Source organism: Mirounga leonina, unplaced genomic scaffold (genome assembly GCF_011800145.1).
Source record: "Mirounga leonina isolate KUSES-001 unplaced genomic scaffold, KU_Mleo_1.0 Mir_53, whole genome shotgun sequence".
Lineage (NCBI taxonomy): Eukaryota > Metazoa > Chordata > Mammalia > Carnivora > Phocidae > Mirounga > Mirounga leonina.
Genome location: NW_023270807.1, coordinates 56,316,482 through 56,336,312, shown reverse-complemented (window position 1 = coordinate 56,336,312; position 19,831 = coordinate 56,316,482). Strand labels below are relative to the sequence as shown.

General features: G+C 38.3%; 1 protein-coding gene across 1 annotated transcript; it reads right to left on the bottom strand.

Annotated features, from left to right (window-relative positions):
• Positions 1 to 7,054: 7,054 nt before the first annotated feature.
• Positions 7,055 to 19,831, bottom strand: TSTD3 (thiosulfate sulfurtransferase like domain containing 3). The gene is made up of 4 exons (XM_034991599.1): positions 19,707 to 19,831; positions 8,221 to 8,394; positions 7,962 to 8,121; positions 7,055 to 7,678 (listed from the first exon to the last, which is right to left on the bottom strand). Exons 1-4 carry the CDS (start codon positions 19,777 to 19,779, stop codon positions 7,606 to 7,608), a joined length of 480 nt encoding a protein of 159 aa, XP_034847490.1. The 5' UTR covers positions 19,780 to 19,831; the 3' UTR covers positions 7,055 to 7,605.

Genomic DNA, 19,831 nt, shown 5'->3' with positions numbered 1-19,831 from the left:
TATTGACTAGTGTCTTGAATTTATCTCTTTGAATCTGTCTTCTGTTTTCTGAGAGTCCTTCTTCCTTTAGATCAGTATTAAAGTCTTCTATAGTTTGTCAAGTGGGTAATTTCAAATGGCTTATAAACACACTCTAGAGTTCTGTTTCCTAATGGAGAGGATTAGACAAGTTGGAAAGGAAGATTATGTGTAAAGTCAGTATCAGTGATAAATATAGGTCTCGTAGGCTTATAGGGCAGGATAAGAAATGAGGAACAAAGCTCTCCTCGGGTCTAAAAGAATTAAGGTTGGGTTTGGGTTGGAAGAGCAGACTGATTATATATCACAGTCATTGACTTGACCCTAATTTTTCATTTATTTTAAAATTTTTATTTTGAAAATGATGTTTTCAACCTTTTGTTATAGAAAATTTAAAACAACAGATACAAGAGTAAATAAACTAGTGTAACGAATCCCCGTGTGTCATTACCCAGTTTCAACAATGATCATTTTATGACCAATTTCATTTTATCTAAACTCACATCTACTTCCCATATAATATGCATATTATTTTGAAGCAAATCCAAGATACCATATTTCATCTATAATTATTTCAGTATGTATTCCTAAAGATGATGGCTCTTAAAAAACTAAGTTTTATACCTAAAAAATGAGTCAAAATGATGTACTATCAAATATTCATTGCCCAAATTTTCAGTTATAAATATCATGACAAGTTGTTAAATCTAGTGAGATCTAAATAAGGATAAATTATTGCAATTAATTGACAAATCTTTATATCTTTTTAAATTCATGGATTCCTCCTCCATCTTATTTTTTAAATTTCCCCTTTTGACTTGATTATCTAGTAAGAGTATCCCACCATATGGATCTTGCTAATTGTATCCTTGAAGTGCCATTTAACATGTTCCTTTTTCTGTATTTTCTATAAATTGGTCATTGAATCTAAAGGCTTGATCAAGTTCAGATTCAAAAAAAATTTTTTTTGGAGCAGGTAGGTTATTATATAAGGTGTCTTCCATCAGAGGGCATATCATACCTGGTTGTCTCTTTCTGTGATTTATCAGCCATTGATGACGTGTATTGTTTTTAAAAAATCAAACACTGCTGTAGGTTGCACTGTCCAATGTGATAGCCACTAGCTACATGTGGCTATTGAACACTGAAAGTGTGGCTAGTTAGAATTGAGAGGTGCTGTAAATGTAAAAATACATGTTAGATTTCAATACTTAGCACAAAATGTAAAATATCTAATGTTTATAATGATTACACATTTTATTTTTTTTAAGATTTTATTTATTTGACGGAGAGAGAGACAGCAAGAGAGGGAACACAAGCAGGGGGAGTGGGAGAGGGAGAAGCAGGAACCCGATGCAGGGCTCGATCCCAGGACCTGGGATCATGACCTGAGCCGAAGGCAGACGCTTAACGACTGAGCTACCCAGGCGCCCCATGATGACACATTTTAAATGATGATAGGACCACATAAAACACTATTGAAGTTAATCTCACCTCTTTTTAAAATGTAAGACAATTAATAATTGATCACCTAAATGACTTGCATTATAATTGTTGGACTGTGCTGCTGTAAGACAAGGAAGATGTCAAGACCCCTGACCCATTCTTCCTACTGCTCATTCCTCCTCCCCAGAGCAACTTTTAGTTATTTCTTGGCTGTTGTGTTACTTGCACATTTCCCAGTAACAACCGTTTAATTACAGCATTTATTGAGCACTTAGGTGACAAGAATTTTCTCAGCTTTCTACATTATGAAGTCATTGAATTCTCAGAGCAATTACTGTAGAGAGAAGGAAACTCAGGAACAGAAAGTTAACTTACCCAGTCACGGGTCAAGTAAGTGACAAGAGCTTGGATTAGGTTCTAATTAAAACCTGGGCAGCTGGGCTCTAGGGCCCATGCTCTTAATGACTTTACCTTACTGCCTCCTCTGTTTACCCTCCAGCTTTATATTTTGATTCTTTTTTCAATAGTAAAATTATCTAGTAACTTCTTACTCTGGAAGATGAAGATTTCACTTTCTCACACACCTCCCTCTATTCTCCTTCTTCCCCACCAACCCGATTCTATACTAAGACTTCTATTCCATCACCTTCCCAATTTAATTGTATAATTTTTGTTAAATTCATACTTAATATATATTAAGTATACATAGATAACATTGTGTTCTGTAGTGTACTGTGGTTACATTTCCTTTCTTTGAGAATATTTTTGTCTTTCTGAAAGGGGTAATTGCCTTGGTTGTAATTTGCTCATTTTACTTTGTATCTTTTATTAATTTATCACCAGAATCATTTATTATTCATTTACACTCTTAAGTCACTCACAAGGAGACATTCTTCCCCGAGTCCTTCATCTTTTTGTTTAGGTAACCAAGATATGGGGAATCCACTTACTTTTCTTCGCCTTTGTTTTAATGGGATACATCCTCTAATTGCTTCCGAAAAGGTGCTTTTTACGTAGCACCTTGTTCTTGTTTGAGAATGCATTGTGTTATTCTACAGATAGTAATTTAGGTTTTTTTGGTCGTTTTAAAATTTTGCTTCCTGCATTAACACTTTTTCCTTGAAGTCCCTTTTTTCTGTTTGGTCATAATTTTTCAAGTTAGAATCTTTAATTGCCTCAAGATCCTTCATTTTTGAGAGGCACAGGGAGATAATTGGGAGGTCTGTGTGCATGGGTAGGACTTTACAGTGGTGGGCCTCATTACACAACAAAACGTTTTCATTATTATCCCTCCCACCCCCAACATCATACTCTATTCTAAAGCTCTTTCTTTGCCAGTGGGTCAGTTTTTCTAGAAAGGAAGCTTCTGGCTTTATCTGTGGTGGTATGAGCTGGACTGTTCAGAGTTCTTAGAGACAAGATCAGGGGCCTAGGTATTTCATTGTTCCTTATTCAGAGTTTCATTTTATCTTCCCACCTGCAATAAGTATCTCACTTGCCATTCTTGCCCCCAGATATTTAGCTGGAAGTTTCACGAAACTCCCTTCTTTATTAATGCTAATTGAATGCAAACAGCAACCCAAAATATCAGCTGCCTATAAACAAGTACCATATTGTATGGATCACAAAGTAACATAACAGCATAGTATTAAATATTTGGCATACATTATCTGATGTAATCTTCAAAACGGTACTCTTATCCCCATGTGAATACACTTTAACCAGATTCTACTATAGTAATACTTATATTAAAATTTCTCTCCTTTTTTGGGGGCGCCTGGGTGGCTCAGTCAGTTAAGCATCTGCCTTCGGCCCAGGTCATGATTTCAGGGCCCTGAGGTCGAGGCCCTCCCCCTGCATCGGGCTCCCTGATCAGCGGAGAGTCTGCTGTGCTCACTCACTCTCTCTAATAATCTTTTTTTTTTAAAAAGTTTCTCTCCTTTCTATCCTTGCTCCTGGAGACACCTGTGGCACTGAAAAGGTGACTTTTCTGTTAATCGCTGCCCTTTTAGACACTGAAAAATAACTATCACTGAAAGGTGGGAGAAGCATTCAGTTTTCCGCTTGTCAATAATACCAATTTCTCGCAGGTTAGCTACTGATCCTGCTTCTATCCAGGATTTCCACGGCAGATACATACTAGATAGCAAAAGGATGCATTATCGCAGAATGCAAGAGACCTCACTGGGATCATAAGGCAAGAAAGAGGGAATGTAAATGAAGGAAACCTGAGACACTTTAATTCAGGACTCTGAGCTGATATGTCCACTGTTGCCACTTTTTCTAGGACAGCTTCCTTCTATCCCATTAGGAGAATTATGAATAGTACATGCAGTATTTTAAAATGTAATCTGGCTAGGGGCGCGTGGGTGGCTCAGTTGTTAGGCGTCTGCCTTCAGCTCAGGTCACGATCCCAGGGTCCTGGGATGGAGCCCCACATCGGGCTCCCTGCTCAGCGGGAAGCCTGCTTCTCCCTCTCCCACTCCCCCTGCTTGTGTTCCCTCTCTCACTGTCTCTCTGTCAAAAAATAAATTAAAAAAAATATATAATCTGGCTATTCTACATTTCTAAAACTTTTGATCTACTGCAGCATTAGCAGAGTAAAAGTGGTATTCTCCCATGACTGAAATAAAACAGCCACTTTTTAAATGATGTATTAAATCATATACTACATATATTTTAAGGCATCTGCTACTGTAGAACTTAGGAATGATTTTGCTCTTAAGACTTTCAGTGTACAGTTTGGTGCAACTTCAGATACATTTGTTTGTTTTTTTTAAGATTTTTTATTTATTTGAGAGAGAGAATGAGAGAGAGAGAGAGAGCTTGAGACGGGGAAGGGTCAGAGGGAGAAGCAGACTCCCTGCCGAGCAGGGAGCCCGACGCGGGACTCGATCCTGGGACTCCAGGATCATGACCTGAGCCGAAGGCAGTCGCTTAACCATCTGAGCCACCCAGGCGCCCGAAAACAAATTATTCTAACATATGAACCCTTTGCTTCTTCAAAAATATACAAGTGCAGTTATATTTGGGTAAACAGAATACATTGTCATAAGTTTTCTTTAAAAAAGTACCAGGAATCCAAAGTATTATAATTGTAAAATGTGGTTAAATTTCCTCCAAGTTGGAGATACTAAGTCCCTATCCCATACTTAAAAGTCATGTTAATGTGTACCTTGGGTTTTTCATTTTTATTAATCCTCATCAGCTGTGTCTGTTTAGCCCATCCACCATCTACTGGGTTTTTAATTTCAGTTATTGTATCTCTATTTGATACTTTTTTGTAGTTTTCATCACTTTAATAATTTTTGTCATTTAAGTCATTGAATATATAAATCAGTTATTTTATTTTATTTTATTTTTTAAAGATTTTATTTATTTGATAGAGAGAGACACAGTGAGAGAAGGAACACAAGCAGGGGGAGTGAGAGAGGGAGAAGCAGGCTTCCCGCCGAGCAGGGAGCCCGATGCGGGGCTCGATCCCAGGACCCTGGGATCATGACCTGAGCCGAAGGCAGACACTTAACGACTGAGCCACCCAGGCGCCCCATAAATCAGTTATTTTAAAGTCTGTCTGAAAATTCCAACATGTAAATTATCTGTAGATTTGTTTCTATTGTTTTTTTCTTCCTTTTCTTTTTTTTCCTTCTTTTTCAATCATGAGGTCTTATTTACTGCTATTTCTAATAAATTTTATAGAATTTATTAGAATACAATGAACATTGAATATGACGAACTGTAGGGAATGTTTGTGGCTCTGGCTCAGGGGTCTGTAAACTGTGCCCCATGGGCCAAATCTTACTTGCCATCTAGTTTTGCCTGGCCTTTGAGCTAAGAAGGTTTGCCATATTTTTAAATGGTTGAAAAATAATTAAAAGAAGAGTATGTGGCAACACGTGAAATATAAAATTCAAACCTAAGTCGCCGTAGTTTGGTTGGGACCCAGCCACACTCATTTATGTACTTTGCCGTAGTTAGGCTGGGACCCAGCCACACTCATTCGTGTATGTACTGTGGTTGCTTTGTGCTACAGTAGCAGAGTGGGGCAGTTGCAACAGAGACCTTATGGCCCACAAACCTAAAATATTTATTGTTGCCAACCCCTTACTCTAGATAATGACATCTTTCTCCAAGAGAGGATTTACTGCTGGTAGGCCATTACGTTATCAGGAAGATCACCTTAATTCATTCAGGGATTTAGTTGATTCAAAGCCGGTCTTAACATTTTATGAGGGTTGGTCAATTTCTGGCTCACCTTTACTCCTAGGGTATAGTTTCCCAGGGGTTCCAACTAAACGTCCGGTGTATTTACCCAGGTTCTCATTCCTTGATGGGCCCCCAGTACTTCAACCACAACTCCCCTTCTCTCTGAGACTGTGGCTCTTCAAATCCCACCTTAGTATGTTCATACTAGTAACCTTTGTTTATATAGATACATAAAGATCAATTTAAAGGCATGAAGGAATTACTAAAGCAGCCAGGACCTGAAGAGCTATGGTCCAGAGAGCAGGAAAGCTGTAAAGGATGACCCAACACTGAGGAGCGTGCATGCATGCATGAGTGCATGTGTGTTTACTTTCCAGCTTTTCTAGTTCTTATAGGGAGTTTGCTCTGCTAGAAACTAGACGGACATTATCAGAAATAGAGGTTCAAGGTGGTGACATCACTTCCCTACTCCAGATTCTCCAGTGGCTTTATAATACCATTTAGGACAAACCAAGTCCTGATAGTTACTTCCTAGGCCTTACACAATCTGAATGACTACTGAAATGAGATGAAACACATTTAGGCCTGAAGAGGCACAGAGGGAAGAAAGCACAGAGTTGTACCACTAGGGCACTAAGGCATATACTCATGCCAATGAGAGTTGTTTACATTTAAACTTTTTTCCCCTATTTTCTTTATTTTTAATTGAGATAATTACAGAAAATGTATGTTTTCAAGTGTTCAGTTTTGATAAATGTATTACCTATGTACCAACACCTTGTTCAAGATCTAAAGCATTTCCATCACCCTAGAAATTTCCCTCCTTGCTTATTCCAGTTAATCTTCTCTCTGCAGAAGCAATCACTTTGATATTTGTATCTTTATAGATCATATTAATTTTTTAGGTTGCAAATCATATCACTACCATGCTGGTTACAACACGGCCATAAGTCTTTGGATGGTGTTAATGTATTTTCATCGTTCATATTTCACCTACTTTTCTGGATCTCAGATTCTTGGTGTTTTAAGACAAAGTCTGCTTTTTTTTTTTTTTTTAAGATTTTATTTATTTGACAGAGAGAAAGACAGCACAAGTAGGCAGAGCTGCAGGCAGAGGGAGAGGGAGAAGCAGGCTCCCCGCTGAGCAGGGAGCCAGACGTGGGGCTCGATCCCAGGACCCTGGGATGATGACCTGAGCCGAAGGCAGATGCTTAACCGACTGAGCCACCCAGGCGCCCCCAAAATCTGCTTTTTAAAATTTAACTTTTATAAACCTCTGCTAGAAATCAAACCTCTTCAAAGAAGAAGCGCATCTTTTTTATTCTCTTTTTAGCATTTGGAATATGTAGCATAGGATCTAAGCCAAATAAAAGTGTTCAAGAAATGCTTACTAGCTGTTTTTATTTTATTCAATATTTGCTAAATATTCATTATGGATGAAAGGTATATCAATCAGAAATATCTGTACTGCATATCATTACAGGAAAATATATTTTATGAATTTTCTAAAATGGGAAAATTTACAAATGTATTTTAATCATTAAAAAAAATAACTTGTCTAGCTCATAGCCTCTTTAATGAATAGAAGCTAGGCTAACACAAATGGTTATATGTTATGATTGGGTAATACAAGTAACCTGGGCTTGGGAATACTATTGTACTAAACTATTTAAAAATTAATTTCTAGAATCCCAACCCTTATATTTCCATGGCAAGTCACATACATTATTTCAATCCTCCATAGCCTTTGGGAATAGGCAAGGGTGCGTAGTATTCTCAACTTGCAGTTAAGGAAAAGATCCAACAAATAATCGAATTACACAAAATCCCTTTTCCATTAACCAGTGATGCCAGGGCTAGATTATTACTCTTTTGTTCATTTCACTATCCTAGGCTGCACGTACACAAGGGACGTGCCAACTTGTATTCCAGAATTCAATTTCCGTGTTTCTTCTCTGAAAATTCATAGGTTACCCATTCCTTCCATCCTCCAGCATAGTGTTGAGCACTGAAAACATATAGCAAAGTTAGTGCTGTAAACATTTCCTCCTGCTTTATAACACAAGGTTGATAGGAACTTTAGAGATTAGAAGTGCAATGACTACTCTAGACTTTAAACCTACTTAAAAGACTGTTACTTTTGAGTAGGATGAAAATATAGTCTCTTAGTTTCTAACCTGCTATTACTAACACAGTAATTACAAATTTTTCAATCAACCAGTAAACATATAATACATATGAAACATTGCTATACACATTCTTGAATACATTTTTATAATTCATCTATGCACCTGTTAAAGCCCAGAGATATGGCCGTGTCCAAAGCCTTCTTGCTTCTCACTCCGGCTAAACAAGAAAACACTAGACTGTCAGATTTGGATGGTTTTACTTCATTGTACTTCTCTTTGAAGTCTTTTGGGTTCATCTGTAGAGCTTCACCTACCTCATCCACTGAAAGAAAATGTTAAGAATTTTAATTAAATTTTAGATACAGTAAATTACTGAATATATACTTTTGTGATGAAGCAATTCAAGTCACATGTCACTTACATGGTATATTGACAGACCCAGGAATTTTTCCGTACTCGACAATTTCCCATGTCTCTCTAACATCAATTAACATAATTTTTTTGGAATTCAAGAGGTTCTTAAGTTCCTTATAAGTGACATCTTTAAAAATAGCAGTACAAAAATTGTGGCAGCTTCCTTTTATTGACTTCAAACCTGGAAAGAATAAAATAATTTAGGCACCTTCAAAGTAACATTGCTATTAACATCTGGAAAGCAGGTCAAAGGAATTTCCCCCTGGTTCCAGCCAGCTAGCTATAGTTGATCTTTTGACTTCACTGACCTGTGTATGTATTTTGTACACAGCCTGACAGAGCCACGGGGTGTACCCCTCCCCTCTTGCCCTGCATGCTTAAGGGCTGGCCTTGTGCCAGCTCCATATTCTACTCTCTCCAAGCCCTTAATTGGATGGACCTTGTAAATACACATTCAGCATTTGGTAACTGAATTCTGCAAATAATTTGTAAGTCTAACCATAATCCAAGTTACAATGTTAAGAAAGTTTTAATTTCCGGGGAGCCTGGGTGGCTCAGTTGTTAAGCGTCTGCCTTCGGCTTAGGTCATGATCCCAGAGTCCTGGGATCAAGCCCCGCATCGGGCTCCCTGCTGCGCGGGAAGCCTGCTTCTCCCTCTCCCACTCCCCCTGCTTGTGTTCCCTCTCTCGCTGTGTCTCTATCAAATAAATAAAATCTTTAAAAAAAAAAAGAATTTTAATTTCCCCTTGCAAGCAAAGATAATAAGCCATATGTTAGATGTGGGAAACTTACATGTGAAACTACACTTGTAAGTACTTAAAGGCACTATTTCTATCTGTTAAATAATTGGTGAGGCGCCTGGCTGGCTCCATCAGAAGAGCATGGGGCTCTCGATCTTGGGGTTGTGAGTTCAGGCCCTATGTTGGGTGTAGAGATTACTTAAATAAAAGCTTAAATAATTGGTAACATAATACAGTACTGGGTAAGAACCTGTAAAATAGATTCATGGGTCCACACTGATATAAGGATATAATTGAATAAGTGGGGAGAAGGGATTATTTCAATTGATAAATGTAGAATGAATGATGAAAAGAGAAAATCACCATTAGGTTAACATCAAGTAATAATTATTTCAGCAAGAGCCATTGACAGATGCTAGAGTTAGTGGGTGAAATTTTTTTTTTTTTTTTAAAGATTTTATTTATTTGACAGAGCGGCAGTGAGAGAGGGAACACAAGCAGGGGAGTGGGAGAAGCAGGCTTCCCGTGGAGCAGGGAGCCTGATGTGGGGCTCGATCCCAGGACCCTGGGACCATGACCTGAGCCGAAGGCAGACGCTTAACGACTGAGCCACCCAGGCGCCCCAGTGGGTGAAATTTTGATGAGAAATAGGATAGTATCTCCCCAGGAGATACTTACTCCCCAGGAGATGCTTACTAAATAAGAAAAGGAAACACCTGAAACATACCACTTTAGCCAATTATTCAAAGATCACTTCCCTAAAAAAAAAAAGATCACCTAGTAATGAGAAATGTCGACAACATGTACTCTCTGATATGATGCTCAAAGAAGAGCACATCACTTCCTTAGTATTTTTGCCAAAATGCATACCCTAAATCAAATCAGAGGAAAATCTCAAACTCAATCTACAAAATAATCAGTACTCTTAAAAAAGTGTCAACGTTATGAAAGAGACTGTGGAACTGTCACAGATTGAAGCAGACTGAGGAGCCATGACAATGTAATAACAACATAGAATCCTGGATTGGCTCTGGGACTATAAAGACCGCAGTAGGAAAACTGGTGAAATTCAAATAAGGCCTGTGGATTAGTTAACAGTATTATGTCGGTATTACTTTCCTGATTTCAATAATTGTACCATGTGAGATGCTTACATTAGGGGAAGTTGAGTAAGAATAAAGGGAACTCCATTTTACTTCTGCAACTTTTCTACAGGTCCAAATTGTTTTTTAAGCATGAAAGAAAACCCAAAAGATTTTTTAAATAAAATAAAAATTTTAAAAATTTAATAATCATATTTCACAACAAAATGACCACTATAAGGTAAATAATGCTTCAAATGTTTAAAATATTAAATATCTTATAAAGTAAAATTGGTTTAAACAGTATAAACTAGCATAGGAAAATGTTTAAAGATCTAAGTCCAGAAACACACACGCAATATACCATCTATGAGAATTCAGTATTTGGTAACAGTTATATTTCAGACTAATGGGGAAATTTTGTTCAACGAATATGTAGGGCAACTAGCTAGCCATCAGGAAGAAACTTTAAGCAGGCTATTGTCTCGTTCCTTACATGTAAATAAATTTAAATTTCAGTCTAAAAACTAGTATCTTAGAAGTACCAATAGAAAACATGAGCAGATAATTTAAACCTTGGGATAAGAAGACCATTCTAAACATGGCAAAATCAGAAGTCATAAAGTTTTGACCTCATAAAAATGCTAAATTTATATATGGGAAAAGAACAATGAATAATTAGAAGATAAGTGGCAGGCAGGAACAAAATATTTGTAACATAGAAAAGACAAAACATTAATAGAGCTCATACAAATAGGATAAGGACAAAATTACCAAAGAAAAATGGTCAAAACACGAACAGGGAATTGACCTGAAAAATACCAATGGTCAATAAAATGTAAAAAGATGCCCTATCTCACTACTTATTAAGGAAATGCAAGATATAAACAAAATTTTTCAAATTTTGTCAGATTTGTAAAAATTAAAAGGATTGATAACATCAAATATTGGTGAGGGTATGAGGAAATGGGTACTCTTACATTGTTGGGAGTGTGTAACATTAAAATCTTTTGAAAGGAAAATTTAGCAGGAATGACACTTTATGTAAGCATATCTTTTTTACCTCACAATTTTACTTTTAGGAACCTATCTTAGTACAGGAGTATTAGCATGAATACATACAAATGTATATATGTATAAATATATTCATTGGCAGCATTCTCTGTAATACTGAAAAGTGGCAAGAAGCTGGAAGTCTATCCATAAGGGAATGGTTATAAGTGGTACATTTATACAATGGCATATTAGTGTAAGTTCTCCAAAATATAGTACTAAATTTAAAAAACTAGTTGGAGAGCACAAGGTATAAACTAGGGGTTCCCAGACTTTCTTGGTTCATCCTTTCATGTCTTAGTAAATTTTCTGCAGTGCGCATAGGCCAAAAGAAATGCTTCACGGTCCTATCTATTAAGTAGTTAAGCAAAGCCAAAAGTGAGTTGTGAAAAACCAGCTTTTCTTGTAAAAACCAAACACTGTTCTATTTTCACTTGTCTTTCTCACTGATAGCAAAAGATGGAAAAATGGATAAATACAATAGTTAAAAAAATACAGATTTCCCTGCAATTCTACTCCAAGGTATGTACCCCCAAAATTTGAAAACAGGGTCTCAAATTCAGACACCAATGCTCATAAAAGCATTATTCACAATTACTCACAATAGCCAAAAGGTGGAAACAACCCAAGTGTTCATTCAACAGAGGAGTGGATAAACAAAATGTGGCTTATACATACAATGGAATATTATTCCGCCATAAAAAGGAATGAAGTTCTAACACATACTACAGCATGAAATTACAACATTGAAAAAACGCTCAGTGAAGTAAGCCAGACACAAAATGACAAGTATTTTATGATTCCACTTATATGAAATACATAGAATAGGTAAGTTCATAGGAAGTAGGTTAGAGGTTACCAGAAGTTGGAGGGAGGGCTGTTATTGCTCAATGGGTTTGAGTTTCTGTTTGGGGTGATGAAAATTTTTGGAAATACAGTGGTAATGACCCCACAATGTTGTGAATATAATTAATGCCACCGAACTGTACATTCAAAGATGGCTAAAATGGCAAATTTTATGTTACATATATTTTATCACAGTAAATACATTAAAAAAAAAATACAGATTTTCCCATCCTCTTCAGATTTTGAAAAATTGGCCCATGTTATCTACAAGATTCGATCTTAAAATGCCTGGGATAAAATTTCTCACTCAACTTGCTGTTTTGTGAATTCCCAGAAGACAAAAAGTCAGCAGGCTGAGTTCACACTTGGTACTATCCCTCATTGTTAGGAACTGGAAAACTATGGTAATTTAAAAAATTGTTAAACTCAAGACAGTGGTGGTACTTCACCACTGGGAAACAAAAATCATCTCGGTATGTAACCTGTGTAACTGAATCAAAGAAAGTTATGTTTTTCTTATATATTAGAGTCAAACTGACATTTAACTTTCTCTATACTCCTGTTGGGGGTTGTGGGGTGGGGGGGAGATGGAGAATAGGTGTATAACCAGTGAGGACTAGATTTCCTAGCTTTCCACTCTGAGCTAAAGCACAACTACTCCCTTAATGAGTCTCAACTGCCCCAAGCCTCTCATGGTATGAGGTCCAGTCCACACTAATTCTTTAGTTAAAGCTATAGTGTATTTTTTTGTACAGCAAGGCCTCTACTTGTAAATCAACCATTTCATCTATTGCTTGATCAAAGAAACAACAATCAGTTCCTACACTGAAGGAAAACTGGCTGTTGGGGATTTACTGAGATGATGTGGGGTTCTCTTGAGGGATTCTCAAGAGTAACACAGGTATACGTGATTTTCACATTTTTGAGCCTCATTTTTGAATAAACTCCAATTTTGCTGTTTCCACACTGGTAAATCTAGCCTCACCTGTGTATTACCTACAGCCTACATAATAAGATACAGTCCGAACTTCTTAGTATGCTCTATCATGTCCTTCAATCTACTTTACCAGCATAATTTACCAGACCTCCTCATCCCCACTTCTCCTCTCCCTCAATAACCCTACCCTCCAGCTACATTAAAAGTATACAAGTGCTCTGACTACATTTTTACAGTGGAAAGAGCAGGGATTTTAGAGTCAGATAAACCAGGTTCAAATCCTGGCTTGTTTGTCCACTTAGCTCTGTAATCCTGGGCAGATTACTTAAACTCCCTGGGACTTAGTTTCTTATTTATAAAACAGGAATAATATTTTAACCTTTCTGAGTTGCTGTGAGGTTTAAGTAATGTATTTGGTGCAATCTTTAAATATATATTTTTGCCTTCCTTCATGATTTATGCACACTGAAGGGAAAACCTTCCTTCCTCATCTCTATCTGGCACACTCCCTTGAAGACTCTGTTAAATGCCACTTGTCACTAACCCAACAGTTCTACTTCTAAGTATCTATTCTAGTGAACTTGTACATATAAACAAAGAGGTATGTACAATGGTAATTATTGAAGAAATTTTTATAACAGCAGAAAAAAGGAAACCAAAATGTCCATCTATAGGGGACTGGTTAAATAAACTGTGGTAATCCATACTATGGAATATATGCAGTGGTTAAAAGAGTTCTATGTACTGCCATGGAGAGCTTCTGAATACCTAAGTGAGGAAAAAATGCAGAAAAGTATGCACAATAGATCACATTATATATATGATCTACATATGATATGCAAAAACATAATGAGTGGAAGATCTAAATAAACATTTTTCCAAAGAAGACATCAAGATGGCCAACAGACACATGAAGAGATGTTCAACATCATTAATCATCAGGGAAATGCAGATTGAAACCAGAAAGAGATATCGCCTCACTCCTGTTAGAATGGCCATTATCAAAAAGATAAGAAATAACAAGTGTTGGTGAGAATGTAAGAAAAGGGAATCCTAATGCACTGTTGGCGGGTAAACTGGTGCAGCCACTGTGGAAAACAATATAGAGATTCCTCAAAAAAATTAAAAATAGAACTACCATATGATCCAGCAATTCCATTTCTGGTATTTATGTGAAGAAAATGAAGATGCTACCTTGAAAAGATACACATGCCCTCATGTTCACTGCAGCATTATTTATAACAAGCAAGATATGGAAACAACCTAAGTGTCCATTGATGGATAAATGGATAAAGAAATTGTGGTACACACACACACACACGAATTTTCAGCCATAAAAAAGAATGAACTCTTGTCATTTGAGACATGGACCTCAAGGGCATTACACTAAGACAGAGAAAGACAAATACCGTGTGATCATGTGGAACCAAAAACAAACAAACAAATAAACAAACCCTCAAACCCAAGTTCACAGATAGAGAACAGATTGGTGGTTGCCAGAGGCAGAGAGTGGCAGGGCAGGAGAAATGGATAAAGGTAAAAGAAGGTAAAAATTAAAAAAAATTTTTTTAATTAAAAAAATAAGAATTCTCATTTTCATAGGGAAAGGGGAGAGGGAATGTAGGCATCTCAGGGGAGAGTAAATGATTTTTAGGAAAGATGAACGGGCTCTTAGAAGAATAGATGGGAGGTATGACAGTTTGTGATAAAGTTGGGGTGTGGTGTTGAGTTCCAGTCTCCTTTCCTGTGATGAGTCAATTGCCCCTGGTTGATGAAACTCCCGGGAGGGGACTTATGAAACTGAGTTCCTTTTGGAGGATCTGTCTTTAGGTAGGTAAGAGAGTTCAGTGAAAGCCTCTCTCTGCATTTGCTGTTTTTCAAATGCCTACAGCTCAAAAAAAAATCAACCTACCAACCCAAATTTCAGTGTGAGATAAATATGATGACCTAAAAATATTTAAAATCACATCATATTAGACAATGCAAATTGAAGATCTAGTATAATTCAGAATGGTCTGATTCATACTGTATACATGTTTAGAGGTTTGTTTTTCTATTACAATTGTCAGGTCTTTTTAGTAAGGAGAAACCTATAGGAATAAGCATTTTTTTTTTTTTTTCAAACAGAAAGCTTAAGAAATTTAGGATTACTTCTAGGGGCGCCTGGGTGGCTCAGATGGTTAGGCATCTGCCTTCAGCTCAGGTCTTAATCCCGGGGTCCTGGGATTGAGTCCCATGTCAGGCTCCTAGCTCAGCGGGGAGTCTGCTTCTCCCTCTGCCTCTCTCACCTGTTCATGCTCTCTGTCTCTCTCAAGTGAATAAATAAAATCTTTAAAAAAAAGAAAGAAATTTAGGGTTACTTTTATATATCTCAAAGTTCTAGATTCAATTATTGTTTGAAAAAATTTTTTGAAGTTTTTATTTATGTAATATCTACACCCAACGTGGGGCTTAAACCCATGACCCCAAGATCAAGAGTTGCATGCATGTTCTTCCAAGTGAGCCAGCCTGGCACTCCTATCTTTGAATTATTTAATTTTGATTAGCCTAATGCGATTTAATTAATTGTATGTTTGAAGAAACTATATATAGAAATCATATACATGATTTGGGTTCTAAATTTATTTTTTCATAAATTTAGCTTCTTTTCTTCTATTATAATATAGCATAGTTTTGTACTATGTTGTACTTTAAAAAACTAAGCTAAATTTCACTTAGAGGGGCGCCTTGGTGGCTCAGTTGGTTAAGCGTCTGCCTTCAGCTCAGGTCTTGATCCCAGGGTCCTGGGACTGAGTCCCATGTCGGGCTCCTAGCTCAGTGGGGAGTCTGCTTCTCCCTCCGCCTCTCTCCCCTGTTCATTCTCTCTGTCTCTTTCAAATGAATAAAATCTTTAAAAAAAAAAAGAAATTTAGGATTACTTTTATTTATCAAAAAGTTCTAGATTCAATTATTGTTTGAAAAAATTTTTTAAAGTTTATTTATTTATGTACTATCTACACCCAACATGGGGCTTGAACCCATGACCCCAAGATCAAGAGTTGCATGCATGTTCTTCCAAGGGAGCCAGCCTGGCACTCCTATCTTTGAATTATTTAATTTCGATTAGCCTAATGCGATTTAATTAATTGTATGTTTGAAGAAACTATATATAGAAATCATATGCATGATTTGGGTTCTAAATTTATTTTTTCATAAATTTAGCTTCTTTTCTTCTATTATAATATAGCATAGTTTTGTACTATGTTGTACTTTAAAAAACTAAGCTAAATTTCACTTAGAGGGGCGCCTTGGTGGCTCAGTTGGTTAAGCATCTGCCTTCAGCTCAGGTCATGATCTCAGGGTCCTGGGATCCAGCTGCGCATCAGGCTCCCTGTTCAATGGGGAGCTTGCTTCTCCCTCTCCATCTGTCCCACCCTCTGCTTGTGCTCTCTCTCAAATAAATAAAAATCTTTTAAAAAAAACTTTCACTTAGAAATAGTCTACCAATGGGCGCCTGGGTGGCTGAGTTGGTTAAGCGACTGCCTTCGGCTCAGGTCATGATCCTGGAGTCCTGGGATCGAGCCCCACATCAGGCTCCCTGCTCAGCAGGGAGTCTGCTTCTCCCTCTAACCCTCCTCCCTCTCATGCTCTCTGTCTCTCATTCTCTCTCTCGCAAATAAAATCTGAGCAAAAAAAAAAAAAAAAAAGAAATAGTCTACCATTATTACTTCCTACCAATTCAGTTTGGTATTCTTTTTATAATTTCAAATAAATAAAGTTTTGATGTGAAAAATGTAACTATTGGAAACATAAAAGTTTTTGCTTAATAATAATAACAATCAACATAATAACAAATCACTCTTGCCACAGCTATAAAATAAATTCTCTGGTTTATCTATACTCTTCTTTTGGATGTTGACACCTTAGAAACCCCACATCAATATCTGTTGAATATTGAAAATTATTTCTAGAGACCATGTAATGGTCAATATAAACAACACACAACCAAGAAAAAATATATTAGAAATAATGATTGTTACTCCAGAGAGAAAATATTAGGAAGAACATTTGGTGTGCTTCCTTCTCAAACGGGTACTTGGGTTTAGTGTGAACATTTTATGACTTCTAATGTAATCACTTTAATAAATATTTTGACTTTTTGAGAACCACTCACAGCAAAATTTGAAAAGCAAGTGAACAACCATCCCAGTGAATAAAAGGTTAAAATGGAAATTTTAGATAAGGCAATGCATTTATTGCGTGAAGTGGTGAGTTTAGTATGAAAGGGGAATACCCTATACTAGCTTTCAGCTTCTCAAAGCTACTTGTCTTCTCAACCTCCATTACTACTTGATCACAGTACTTTCCCTTAAATAGCCCAGTGAGTCCCCAGGTCCTCTGAGCTGTCACCTTCCCCAACCTCCCTCCTTATTTAAAGCATCTTCTGTTGCTGGCAGCTGATTCATATTGACAAAGCACCTCCGTGTTTTCTGCTGTTCTTTGTAGGACTAGGATCAAGTAAAGGCCTTTACACAACCTGGCTGTTACCCAGAAAGCCACTTAGAATCTTAGAGAGGTCAGAACTCGGGAAAGAAAGGACAGGATGCGGTAGATGAAAGTTCACTCACTTTGTGCCACCACCAAGGTGTGTGAGTACAGCCCTCAGCTGCAGTGTACATGACTTAGTAGGTCAGGTTTGGGATCCCACTTCAAACCCGTGTAAGTCTAAACAGAAGCAAAGAGGAAGACAAGAACAACAATAAAGCTAGCAGAATAAGACTTGAGGGGATTCCTTCAGAGAATGAAAGTAGACAGCAAGTTTTTGTCCTCATGGAACTGTAGGGGTCACTGATTAAGTAACAAACACTCATGTTAGCAGCCTCAAGTCATTAAGAAGACAAGGATTGACAGTATTCTCTTTGGAAAGTCTTGGTTGAAAGATTAGAAACCCATCCTGGCAACTGGAAGCAACCTAAATGTTCATACAGGAAATGGTTAAATTAATTATGAAGCATACCATGCAGCATTTACAAGGAAGAGGCAGACATTTAGTGACTTGGAGAGATGTCCATATTGCTAAATGAAAAAGCTTCCCCTTTGAGATCTATATACACATAAGATACAATACTTACGTTTTATAAATGTCCAGAAAAACATCTAGAAGGAAATAGGAAACTATTCCTGGGGAGTGGGATTGCATGGACAAGAATTCTGGGGCATAGGGGCACCGGGGTGGCTCAATCTGTTAAGCGTCTGTCTTGGGCTCAGGTCATGATCCCAGGGTCCTGGGATGGAGTCCCACATCAGGCTCCCTGCTCAGCCGGGAGCCTGCTTCTCTCTCTTCCTCCGCTGCTCCCCCTGCTCGTGCTCTCATTTTCTCTCCCACTCTGTCAAGTAAATAAAATCTTAAAAAAAAAAAAAAAAAGGGCGCCTGGGTGGCTCAGTTGGTTAAGCGACTGCCTTCGGCTCAGGTCATGATCCTGGAGTCCCGGGATCGAGTCCCGCATCGGGCTCCCTGCTCGGCAGGGAGTCTGCTTCTCCCTCTGACCCTCCCCCCTCTCATGTGCTCTCTCTCATTCTCTCTCTCTCAAATAAATAAATAAAATCTTAAAAAAAAAAAAAAGGAATTCTGGAGCATAAATTAAAAAACAGCAACACCTATATATATGTAGTATTTTTATGTATACATTTATGCATACTCATAAAAAAGTGTTTAGAAGGATGTGTACCAAACCACTTTTGGAGAGGAGGGTGGACTATGGGAGGGTGTATAGAGGGGATCATAAGCTGTTCTTTATCGTCAGTTTGAATATAATGGGAATACAATAATGTATCACTAGAATTTTTTTTTTAAGATTTTAAGTAATCTCTACACCCAACCTGGGGTTCCAGATTACAACTCTGAGATCAAGGGTTGCATGCTCAACCGAGCCAGCCAGGCCCCCCACTAGTAAACATTTTTTAAAATGAAAAGCACCTTTTCTCTAACACTTTCTCCAACTCGCGTAGAATAATTGCTTTTTCCATTGCAATCTCACGGGGCTGTGTGTGGTGACTGTTTACTTGTGTCTGTCTCTCCCCAAAATGGGGACGTGAACCGCGGAGGCTGTATGCCCAGCAGGAGGTCTGCATTTCTAGGTGCTCAATAAACAACAAACTTGCATAGAAAAAGCACATTTTAAACTACAGAGGATGTACCAAAAGTTCAAGTGGAGTAACTGGGAGGGAGAGTTGGGGACACCGTGTTAGGCCACAGTCTCTGCAGCTGCATCCACAAGTGAAAATTCTGCTAAAGGAGAGGCAGCATGTAAAGCAAAAAGAAGGGACTGGAAGCCTGCTCTTGAGTAATCCACCCAACGCCTCCACTAGCCGTTTCTCTGGCTTGTTTTGCCGTCCGTAAAATTAGCAGTGGTACTTTAATAGCTCGAACGTGTTATCATTCTAGGTGACTGTTGCCATCAAGCTCTGAGCGCGGCTCCCTAGTGGGTCACAGGTGTAACTCGCAAAGCTGGGCTCATCCTTAGTCTCTCTCGGGCAGACACTGGCCGTGTTGCTCGCTCCTCTGAGTCGCCAACTGACTTCACTGCCCAGTCAGGCACCAGTATCTTCATAAAAGCCTCCCCACGCGAGCTCCCTGGAGCAACGCTGGCCTCTCTCCCTGCGTCCCCCAAAAGCACCCCCAGACCCAAGTAGCCCGGAATCTGAAGGAAAGTAGGTGCTATCTTCCCAGGTGCCAAGAGTAATGAGTCTGATTTTTAACTGGAAGCCTCAAGAAGCGAGCACCCCCACCAATGCCATTCCTTCCCCGGGCCGGAGGTTAGGCACTCTCCCTTTCCCCAGGGACCGCCGAGCTCACCCCAGAGCGCAGCCTCCGCGGACCCCAGGATCGTCCGGCGCGCGCATCCGAACAGCCGCAGCGGCAGCGCCATCGCCGGGTTGCGCCCACCCGGCCGCTGACTTCCTCCTCCGGCTCCTCCTCCT